Source organism: Armigeres subalbatus, unplaced genomic scaffold (genome assembly GCF_024139115.2).
Source record: "Armigeres subalbatus isolate Guangzhou_Male unplaced genomic scaffold, GZ_Asu_2 Contig937, whole genome shotgun sequence".
Taxonomy (NCBI): domain Eukaryota; kingdom Metazoa; phylum Arthropoda; class Insecta; order Diptera; family Culicidae; genus Armigeres; species Armigeres subalbatus.
The window spans coordinates 637179-649503 of NW_026943741.1; the positions used below are offsets into that span (position 1 = coordinate 637179).

The following is a 12325-nucleotide window of genomic DNA, read 5'->3' on the forward strand; positions in this document are numbered from 1 at the left end:
GTCCGTTCTACGCCTCAAGAAAAAAAAATCACCGCCACATTCGAATGGACATTGCTTGACACAAACATCTCCTTAGTTATTGTGCATCTGGTAGATATCTTGATCTTAGCTCAAGATCATTTTGGAGGACCTAGGACAACTTATGTTCATGGAAATTAGAATCATGTACTCTTCGAACTGGATTGGGTTCATACTAACGATGAGGACATTGAAAAAGTCATTATTGATCTGGCAGATACTATGAAATTAACTCGATAATGTTTTGGAGTATCATGAACACCTTGTTTTAATTGCAATAGGGTTTACATTATATGTATATGCCTATTGGACCGAATAGGACGTGTATGCTTGTTGAACCATATTGAATGCACATCGATGTTGCGAACATTGCAAAAGCTTTGGTTGATCTGGTAGTTACTTTGGGTTGAACTGGGTAGCATTCTGGAGTTCCTTGAACATCTCGCATTTAAGAAAATGTTGTTAACATGATGTGCATATGCCTTTTTGACCGGATTGAGTATATGCCGATGATGAGTACTTTGCGTAAGCCTTGGTTGATCTGGTAGCTACCGTGAGCTGCAGTGTTACGCAGCATGATATAAAACTGTAACAGTTATTCTCTCAAGCTTGGTATTGCTTGTAGAAAAAACTATAAATCGGGTAATAGTTGTACCAATTTTCATTATGTGATTTTTGGAACAGTTCTTTACTATTTTGAGAATTCCGTGCTCCAATTTCGGGTGGTTCTGCATTTGAAGTTGTTTTACACAGCTGTTTGACAAAACTTTGATCGGAAAATGGTCAAGAATGAAGCGTTATAATAACTTCTACGTGATGAATTTATAAATAATCCAGGTTAACGCTAGCGGTAATGGCCGCCAGGTTGCCTGCGGGTTAGTCTCTGACTTGACATTTCTGGAGGTCAACTGCACCCACCGCTACGAGCATCCTGAACAATGTGGCTTAAAAGAAGGTGCTGATGAAGTGAATTCAAGCCTTCTTATATACCACATTGATCAAAATGCTCGGAACAGTTGGTGCAGCTGACCTCCAGAAATGTCAAATCAGAAACTAACCCGCAGGCAAGTGGGCGGCCATTACCGCTTACGGAAAACTTAATAACATAAGAAGTTAAGTTTCACAGTTTTGAACGAAATTTTAGTTGCTCTAACAACAATCTGAACCAATTTTATAACTGCCTTTGTTGAGAAAACTATTGAACTCAGCCACACAGCATGATAAAAAAACTGTTACAATTATTCACTCATGCTGGGGATTGCTTGTAGTAGAGAAAAACTATAGAAAGCGGTAAATGGTTGTATCATTGTTCATTTATGTGATTTTTGGCACAGTTCTTCACTATTCTGAGCAGGGATTGAATTCAAAGCGTATTGTAAAAATCCTCACTTCCTATAAGCACACATGTTCCACATTGTCTTCTGCAACTGATATGTGACCAGATTCAGTCGCAATCAAGTTGCTGTATCCATTTTGTCTGACTTGTGCTGATCAGGTTATCAACTCTGTATGCACCCATAATATGCAATCATGAATGCATTCATGATATGCTGGCAAAATGCCCTTTGGCCGAAGGCCACTAGGCCGAAAGTTGTTTGGCCGAATATACCAATAGTCCGAAAGGTCATTTGGCCGAAAGGATCATTTGAAACATGAAGAATGAGGAGTGAGAAGTGAGACGTCTCACTACTCACATCTCATTTTTACTGCTCTCTGTAAAAAGTGAGAAGTGACAAGTGAGTAATGAGACGTTTCACTTATCACTCCGCACTACTCACTTTCCACAGAGAGAAGTTAAAAATTATGAGTGAGAAGTGAGACGTCTCAATTGTCACTCACTTCGCGCATCTCACTTTTTACAGGGAGAAGTAAAAAATGAGGAGTGAGAAGTGAGACGTCTCACTTCTCACTCCTAACTTCTCACTTCTCACTGTGGGAAGTGAGTAGGGAGACGTCTCACCACTCACTTCGCGCTTCTCACTTTTTACAGGGAGAAGTAAAAAATGAGGAGTGAGAAGTGAGACGTCTCACTTCTCACTCCTAATTTCTCACTTCTCACTGTGGGAAGTGAGTAGAGAGACGTCTCACTTGTCACTCACTTCGCGCTTCTCACTTTTTTCAGGGAGAAGTGAAAAATTAGGTGTGAGAAGTGAGACGTCTCACTTCTCACTCCTAATTTCTCACTTCTCACTGTGGGAAGTGAGTAGGGAGACGTCTCACTTTTCACTTCTCACTGTGAAAAGTGAGTAGTGTGAAGTGGGTAGTGAGAAATGAGAAGTGAGTATGAGACGTCTCACTTCTCATTCCTCCTTTCTCACGTTTCAAATGGCATGTTCGATCAAATGTCCTATTCGAACAAATTTCCCTTTCAGCCAAATGACCTTTTCTGCTAAATGAAACTTTCAACAAAATTACCCTTTTGGCCAAATGACCCTTTCGGCCAGATGGGTTTCGGCCTAACCCATGACCCGTATGACCCTTCCTCGTAGCATATCGTGCTCCAATTACTGGCGATTCTGACGATACATTAGAAGTTGTTTGTTGCATACTGCTGTTTGACAAAAATATGATCGGAGAATGTTCAAAAATGAAGCGTTGTATAATAACTTCTCGCTGGAGGCGGTCTAGTTCTTTTTTTTCGATCCAGTTTTTTTGCACTTGTAATGATTCGAAAAGGCGTTTGACTCTCTTTTATCATTGTTTGTTATCTATTGAGAGCGATCTGTGCAAACCCTGATCCCGAGATAGAATTTAAAAAAATTAGTTAGGATTATAACTAGGGGAACGGTTCGGCACTTCATCTCATAGCTCCTTTTTCCATCTCATCGAAAACAAAGCAATGGAAAGGAATTCGGTTTGTTTCTTACTTTTGTAATTTTTTTTTACCAGTGAGCAAGCGTGTTAGCAAAAAGAAGCGACGAGATTAGTACTGTATTTCTTTGTTTTGTGATAAGATTAATATTTGTACAGTAAGATGGAAAACGGAACAGTTCCCCTAATTGTTAATTTTAATTTTATAACTATAACCATATTATCGATTTGTCAATTGAGGGTGCACATAACAGAATTTAGTAACCTTTTCGTATAGTGAAGTAAAAAATGTTCATTCTAAAACTTTGCTAGCTGGACTATCGAAATTTATAATAAGCGCCATATCCTTCCTACTTTCGACTGATTATGCCACTAGCAGTTCATCATATACGCAGTTACTTCACCAAGTTTTCAAGCGTCGATGAGCATGTGGTCTACCTATCGGCCTCCTAAGCCCGACGTCCATGGTTTGAATCCAGTCTGCCGCACTTGTTAAACAAATTTATCTTTCATAAGGCAACCTTTTTAATTTCATACCCTTGATATGGAAATGCTAATATCATCTTCCAAACTTGGACGTACATGTTCATGATAGCATTAGAGGCGAATTGAGTTCTGTTAGGATGCGACGGCACGCAATGAGAAAACAGAACTGTTTTATTCGACTAAATGCTGATGTCATATTAGAAATTTGGGGACAGTATCGTCGATAGGCAAATCCTTCCGCACGCGATGGCATATGTCAAACCACCTTCCTTTATGCCAGTGGAAGAATATCAGCTTCCACACTGATATTCTTCTCCTTCATACGGGAGCATAGAAGGAAGGTGCGATATGTGCCATCAAATATTGCCATCGCGTGCTTTCAAATCGACTTCTATAAAAACATTCTTCATGCCTGCCGTATCCTAACGGAACTATCAATTCTATACTTTCGCCTCTAATGCTATCATGAACATGTACGTCCAAGTTTGGAAGATGATATTAGCATTTCCATATCATTGTAAATCGTTTAACTTCACGTAGAAGTAACACACACGAAATCATTAATTTAGTTCATACCCTTGCCAAATTTCCATAAGGCGAAATTTTTATGTCCCTATGTCTTACTTTTTCCATTTAAGTCTCTTCACTTTATGACACTTCTAAAGAGATAAAACAAATGTTGTAAAGTTAAGTAAAGTTGGGCAAAGATGATCCGCCTAAACTGATTCTGAATGATGTTGATGTTATTATGTTGGCAGTTTTCATTGTTGTTCAACCCTTCAAAAGCTTTTAATTTCGATATCCAAGTTACCCACCGAGTGAAAATAAATAAGTTGCTTGATGATACTTTACTGGGGGTGTATTGTAGTAATTTTGAGTTGTTTCTAAAACAAATCTAATACATTTTAGGCCTTGCGTTTTAATTCGCCTTAACAATCATTAGTGATAACAATACTTCCCACAAGCATCCGAACAAACATTGGAGGTGGATAAAGCGCTTATATCATGACCAAAATTAGTCTTCTTCGACTAAAAAACTAGCTTATTCAGCTAAAATGGGCTTCGTGGCCGTGCGGTTAGCGACATCATTCGTCTAGGTGCATGTGCTGTGGAGTGTGGGTTCGATTCCCACAGTTCTCCACTGGTCCACTGGATATTGTGTGATTGTCCTGTCCGTTGTCTCATGCTAGATGTTTAGGTGTTCAATCTTTGCGACCTCTGGTCAAAGACGGTGATTCTGTCTTTTTCAACAACAAAAACTATTTGTTGGAATTTATTTACTTTGTTCAATGGGTAGACGGTCTGACAGTTCAATAGGCAGATTTCACCTCACTTTTTGCGCAATCATATATATAATAGCCCTGTTTGTCTGTCCGGTGACTAGCCAACCAGACGCAGCAAGCGGGGAAATTCTCACAAAAAATAAAATATTTGACACTTCAATTCTTTTTTACTATCAGATGCAGAAAACAAAACCAGTGACAACCAGACACGGCATTTGATGAAAAAAAATTACAGACAACAGACGTTGAAAATTTTGATTTTTTTTAATGCAGAAAAGAATCTTGCCACGGGCGCTACTGCGTCCACAAATAAACTAGTTCTATATAATACACTCTGGTACAAGGTATAAATGTCTCTCCGCTTTGTTATTGAGCGCAAAACACCGTCGAAGAAAAATTCTTCACACAACCAATAATAAACGTTACTTAGGATCTTTTGAAATATTAAACGAGAATTCTTTATGTCTTTTACAGTGGAGCAACAGAGAAGAGCAGATGGTGGCCTTGTTTTACTCAAACTCTGATAGATAGCAATGTGTTTTCCCATAGGAAGGAAGTGCAGAATTTACTTCGACCACGCGAATAGCAATCAAAGGATGGTTGTCAGAATGACAGCATCTGTTATCTGTCAAATGATACGTAAGGGTGTCCACAAACAAACCTCTTCGCCCACTATCTAGAACCATGTTGTTATACTACTGAATAGCCTCCTTTAAGTATCCTTAGCAAACTTCTCATTTCCAAAGCTTCGGAAAGATGGAATTTTACGGATTCTGACGAAAAGTAAGGCCCAATACTCGGGTGATACTCCTTCAAATAAACGGTGCCGCCTACGTAAGCGGATGAAAACCCATTAAGGTGAAGGTGGGTTGAGTACCAAAACAAAGCTTTGAAAGTATTAGTAGGGTGGTGCAAAAAACGACCCAGCTCCACCACGCTCACTTGATTCCGTCCCATGCTCCGACTGTCCTCCAAAAGCCGATTTGAACAAAAACTGATTGAGAACAAGCCGGTTCAAGTTTGTATGAAAACTATTATGGGAAACTAAACCTTTCATTACACTGGCTACAGCGCCTCCCCTCCAAACGCTGGCGAAAAGAGAACCCACATAGCTGAAAGCAACATTCCAGAGACTTCACTGAACTGACTTCACCTTAGGAAAGATCCGTTGAAATAGAATTTTATACTCCGCTCACCCCCATGTCACACTTTTTGTATGAAGTATCTGCTCCTGGTGTGATAGATATCACAGAAAAATTCTGGATATTTTGTTGTTTGTAATTTGACAGAAAATATATGGGCTAACTGTCAAATTTGCCGTTTCCGTTTCTGTACCGCCGACATTGTATTTGGGGCTTTATTATCATGCTAAAGATTTGCAACCTCGATTAAAATCGACTCCCAACTATTGGAACGCTCATTCAATATGCATTGTCTAAGGAGTTAAAGCTCTTGAATTTCACCCAGTCATATGGTCTTCCCCTCGCCAGCGCCCAATCACGGAGTGCCATAATCAGAATAATGTAAAATTCAACCTCGTCATATCAACTGCCATACAAACCTGAAACGACCTGTGCACGGTAAGCCCCTATTCAAGCCGACCGAAACCAGCGAACGACACCCAAAATATGAAACATAATCGACTGAGCGTGGCGGAGCAAAATCAGTTTTGAACCACTCTGTTTATTAGTTTGCTGCTATCGGTACCGGTGTTACACATTCGCTCCGCGATCAGTTTTTAATCGTTTTCTTCGGGCAAAAATTGCAGTTTATATTAAGTTTTCGCTTCAAACAAGTGACTTATTCCAAAAAGTGAAGTTTAATTTGCATTCCATCAACATTTCGGGCTGCTCATGTGCGGAGAAGTATGCTATGCTATGTTTCGAGCCGAAATACATAGTACTCTTTGAAGAAACATGTTAATCATCACGGGAAGTACATAAATATACTGTGAACAGGTTAGTAATCTGAATATTAAACTTTTTTTTCGATGCTGTTCGATGAATTCGAATGTTGGTGGGAGATGAGTGCGGGAGGTGTGGGATTGACCCGTGGAAGGTCCGGTGACATATTGACTGCCATCGTGGTACTCTTCCAACTATGTCCTTAAACGAAAGGCGTTTCCAACCCGAGCAAAGTTTGAAATCAAATTGAAATCAAAATTTGCTGTTATGATGTCAATTATTTGATTACTTCAGTTGATCTCGTTTTGTATGGATTAACGATTAACACAGCAGAAATGAGAGCATATTTTGACACTGTGAAATCATACTGAAAACAAATCTTGCTATCAATGAAATCAACATGATTACTAAATTTGTTATCATGAGATTTTTAATTTGATAACAAAATGAGTATTCAATTAGATTTTTTATGAGCATTCATAACAACAACAGCATATTTTGTTTGCAGATTTCTTTTAATCTTCGTTAAACACACTTGAGATAATCGACAGCATAATTTGATGTAAAGCTACTATCATTATGATAACTGAGGAATGCATATTGACAACATGTTGCGATATCAATTTGTATTAACTAACAATTGACATCAAATTTTGTTTTCAATATAATCTCAACAGCAGAGCTTAATATTAATTTGCTCTCATTTTGTTAACCGACTTTGCCTGGGAATATATCAAATTAAATGTCCTACTATCATTATACCGAAGAATAGTAGTCATACAAAACACATATGAAATCAAAAAGATTTACTGTCTATTACGTTAATGCTAGCAACCCTATAACCAGAGACGGAGTGAAAAACTGTTGAAACGCATGAATATGCATGAAATCGTGAAAATAATACTGGCATCACTTGAACTTTTGCTTGCTTTTTATGGGTGTGAAATGCAAGCAAGTCGAATTGGAATCGCCTTTGACAGTTCGATTGGATAAAATATAGCGTCTTCGCCGAACTCTTATTGTAGTATTTCTAGTTAATGCGATTAAAATATCTGAAAGCTCAACCATTTGCAATCCTTAACCTAAAATTCATACTATTAACCCGCCTATCAGGTTGTTCCTACGTTTTAAAATAAAATCGACAAAACACTTACACAATCTTCGCACTGGAGTCGAAGTTCAGATTAATGATGGCGGACGAGTCGCCGTGTTTGTTCTTCGCCGAGACGTTGTACACGCCCCGGTCCAACTGTTTCACGTCCCGGATCGTAAACCGTATCAGATAGCAATGGTTTTGGTCTTCCTCGGTTTCGCTACTAAACCTGCCACCCATCTGAATTTCGTTCTTTTCGTGGAACCTGGATGTTGTGGATAACGAGGACGTTTTTGAATCGACCGAAAAGTGTGTTATTAGCGATATTGTCGCACTAATCGGGAAATTTGGTTTTGGGAGTATTCAAACTGTTTTCAAAGAACACTTCAAAAGGTCAATATTGATATTGATCTTAAATTTTGAAGTGGTCTATTCTATTCAAAAGTCTAGTTCAAAACCAATTTCGCCCCAGATCTATCAACTCGATTTCGTCTTAAGAATGAATTAAAAAAGTGAACAAAAAAATAAAAGGAATTAAACTGAGAGGTAACACTTGCCATGTGTATGTTGGTTTCGGATCACCGATACATCTACACTCAAATACAATATTCTTTCCGTCGTCCGATTGTCGTGTGACAGGTCGTTCTGTAAAGGCAGGCTTGAACCCGTCTGCTGGCACTGGGACTTCCTCACCTAGATCGCGGGAAAAGAGAGATAGAGATAAAGCGGAACGAAAGGGGAACGGGAATCAGGGTTAAGGAACAGGGATGGTACATGTGGATTAGATCAGTCTCTCACATTTACGTTTTTTATTGTATGGGATACCGGCAACTTGGTACATAATCTCTCTCAATACATTTATTTTAGGAGGAATTCAAAAGAGCGCTTTTTCTTCAACACTGTCACCCTATATCTGCTCAATAACAGTCTTTAATTGATTTATTTTAATTCATAAGATCATTGCTTGGCCACATCAGTGTGATTAAAACACCCACCCCCATCTACCGGTTGAAAGCGACTTTTCATTTGCTTTGTTTTCTACATACAACAATTTGGCCGATATTGTTGTTACGATAGCAATTACAGTAGTATACAGAAAGTTGGAACAAAAAATACATGAAACTATGAAAACAGCAGGTAAAATGCAACACAACTTATGTACAAATTATAAATAAGTGAAAACAAAATAATGGGATTAAGATGAACATTTCTAAGTGAAAGAAAAACTAAATACTTCACGAAGTAGAAAAAAATAGAAGGATCACAGATTTCGCAGTCGACGAAGGGTACAAAACGTGTCATAACATTGCGTAATTTACTTTATCTCGTAATAAGGAATTATGTTCGGTTAAGAATAAATTTATAAAAGGTTTGAGTTGAATCCTTCCTGAATAAAAGAGGATATTGCATCAGAGCGGCAAAATTTTAAAATTATTATGGAACATCTGTTTGCTTGTATCTAGGGTTTATATCAAGTGAACACGTAGACGTAGACGGAGGTTCATTGAACAGATTTTACATGTAGGATTGTACATTTTAAATACGTCTGCTTAATCTGTGATCATCGTTGGAAAATAAATAAAAATAGAAGAATCTAAAAAAAATAAGATAAAATATAGAGAAGGGCAGTATATTTTCATGGCAACAATTGTTTTGTAGAATAATTCCAGGGTAGATGAATAGAACACCCAATCAAAAATTTAATTAGGAAAAACAGTGGCGCACATTCACTCGACTCAGAATACTCACTGTCGAAGTTCAAACTGATTGTCGCGCTCGATTCGCCCAGCTCGTTTTTGGCCGTCACCTTGTACTTGCCGGAATCCTCGAACGACACGTTGTCCACCTCCAGCGTCGCGAAGTACAGCTTGCCATCGTTTTGTACTTTGAACTGACGAACCAAAAAGTTATGAAGATTGAAAAATCGACAACACTCGTAGTGCGCATGTGGGTCCGAATAGCACCTACCTTATGCCTTGGGGTGTTATCGATCACTTTGCTGTTGTGGGACCACCTGATCTGTGGTTTCGGATCGGCCTGAATCTGGCACTCGAATATTAACCGCTTGCCGTCGTTCTCCTGCTGGATCGAGGGCTTCTTGATGAAGGTCGGTGCGAGTCCGTCGATTTGTCTGCGAGCGAAAATTTACAGAATTAGTATTTAAGAATTCACAAGTTTGTATAAAACAAGGCATGGACAGTGCATAAGAATTAGTTTAAACTCAATTTAAAAATATTTCTTTAATAGCGGACAAGATTTCCCAAATAGTCTCAGTATTTCATGTTTCTGTGTAGAATACTTTATCAGAAATCATAAAATGAAATAAACAATGTAAGTGTAGTTACAATCGACTTTTCAAGAAATTCTGAGACCATTCGACAATAAATAAAATGCAAGCACTTACCGCTCTCGCTTATCTATCCTCTCTGCGAATATGGCATTATTTGTTTTCCGTATGGTGTAGCGTTGTTGGAAAAGCGGCATTCGAGCGAGCAGTTTTGGCATTATTGTTGCAAACGTGGCGATGCAGCGAAAGCGTGAGCAATTTCGTTACGTTCGGGGGTTCATAAAAGCGTTGAAAATAAGCAATCATTGAAATTGATTCGATGGCACTTGGGTAGGATATCAAACATTAGTTGCATACATTGTACGGAAACCACATAAATGAAGACACACATCAAACATAAAATGTTAACGGGAATCACCGTAGCGTGGGGATATTACTTACTTTTCTACGGGCTCATCGACGGCTGTGGGGAGGATGGATGTGCACGATCACAGGTTGGTAGACACAGCGTGATTACGACAATTGGAACACAGATGAGGTTTTCGTTAACCACGTTGGACACAGTACATGAAATAGAAACAAAAGAACAATATTGAGTTAGTAAAGTTTTGGTTGTCTTCATAGGTCCACTATTAAATGCAGTAAGCTAATTCAATGTTATTATTTTCTGTTTTTCCATTACAGCTGGCATATTTTAAACTAGTTCTTCATTGGATCCCGTTAGGAATATATTCGACAGTTCCAGATACTTCAACACAAATGCTTGGACAAAGGAGACCTCAGCAGACATAAAACATGTTACATGAAGATTTATCTGAAACATTTCGTTGCATAGATAAACGAATTTTCTCGGTAGGCGTACTGATCAAGGGCATAATAATTTTTCAACAATATACCGATACCGATGAAAATTTTAAGTGCACTTTACTGCACTTAAAGTAATGTTTGGAATTTGAATCTAACTGTTCGGAATTTGAGACAATTTTTAAAATGCGTGTTTCGGATTTGAGACAAAGTTTGGAAGAATGAAATCCTTCAGTATCGTAATCCGGGGAAACATTGATTTTTTTATTGCTTTGTAAATATTTCCTTCGTAAGCTTTTTTTCATACATTCAAAACGAGTACTGCTACGTATAACGCTGTTGTTCTTGATTATTTTTTAATTATAAACTTGTTTTAAAAATCTTTCAAGTCAAGTTTTTTGATTTTCAATTTGGGATAACTTTGTAACATTCATCTATAAAGTAAGCGTAAACGCAACGTAAACGTAAGCAATTAAAGTTGGTATCCTTTACACTGAGGCGAAATGAATGGATTGTTTCGAGCAGGCTTCGGCTTTGCAGGCTTTGTACACAATGTGTAGCCTAGGAATCACTTCGAAGACGAATTTTCAAAGTATATTTTTTTCGAGAAAATCGCTAAGCTCCAATACTTTCGTCGGAGCCGTCAACTATGCCGATCGAAATTTCCAAGCGTTAGGTTAGCTGATTGAATGTTCCCGGAAACGAAGATCTCGTCATTGGTAGCGAAACGAACTGAGAACTCCACACGGGACGGTTGGACGGTCAAAGATTCCGCATATCGCTCAGCTGAAATAATCCCACGGTTCTGCTAACTTTCAACTGCCGATGATCGACTGGTTGGTAGTCACAATTACGGAACGGGGAAGGGTCATTTGGCCATTCGGCCGAAAATCATCATTTGGCCGGGGAAGGGTCATTTGGCCGAAACCCATTCGGCCGAAAGCCATTTGGCCGAATGCCACAAGGCCGAACAGACAATTAGGCCGAAACCCATCTGGCCGAAAATCATTTGGCCGAAAGGGTCGTTTGGCCGAAAGGGTTGTTTGGTCGAAAGCGTCATTTGGCCGAAAGTCATTATGCCGAAAGGGTCGTTTGGCCGAATGGGTCGTTTGGAAGAATGGATCATTTGGAAGAAAGGGTCGTTTGGCCGAAAGGGTCGTTTGGCCGAAATTGTCGTCTGGCCTAATGGGTCTTTTGGCCGAATGGGGCATTTGGCTGAATGCGTCGTTTGGCCGAAAGGGTCTTTTGGTCGAAAGGGGCATTTGGCCGAAAGGGTCGTTTGGCCGAAAGAGTCGTTTGGGCGAAAAGGTCATTTGGCCGAAAGGGTCATTTGGCCGAAAGGGTCGTTTTACCGAAAGGGTCGTTTGGCCGAAAAGATCACTTAGCCGAAAGGATCTTTTGGCCGAAAGGGTAATTTGGCCGAACGGGTCGTTTGACCGAAAGGGTCGTTTGGCCGAAAAGATCACTTAGCCAAAAGGATCATTTGGCCAAAAGGGTAATTTGGTCTAAAGGGTCATTCGGCCGAAAGAGTCATTTGGCCGAATAGGACATTTAACTGAATAGTTCATTTGAAAAGTAAGAATTAGCAATGGAAAGAGAGACGTCTTACTTCTCACTCTTCATTTTTCTTTTCTCACTG

General features: G+C 39.1%; 1 protein-coding gene across 1 annotated transcript in view; it reads right to left on the reverse strand.

The window, feature by feature from the left end:
* LOC134204860 (twitchin-like) overlaps nucleotides 1-12325 on the reverse strand; it is a 79100-nt gene that overhangs the window by 53750 nt on the left and 13025 nt on the right. The window contains 5 exon segments of the mRNA XM_062679670.1: nucleotides 7657-7860; nucleotides 8153-8288; nucleotides 9345-9486; nucleotides 9564-9726; nucleotides 10324-10345. Of these exon segments, the coding sequence (XP_062535654.1) occupies nucleotides 7657-7860; nucleotides 8153-8288; nucleotides 9345-9486; nucleotides 9564-9726; nucleotides 10324-10345 (667 nt within the window).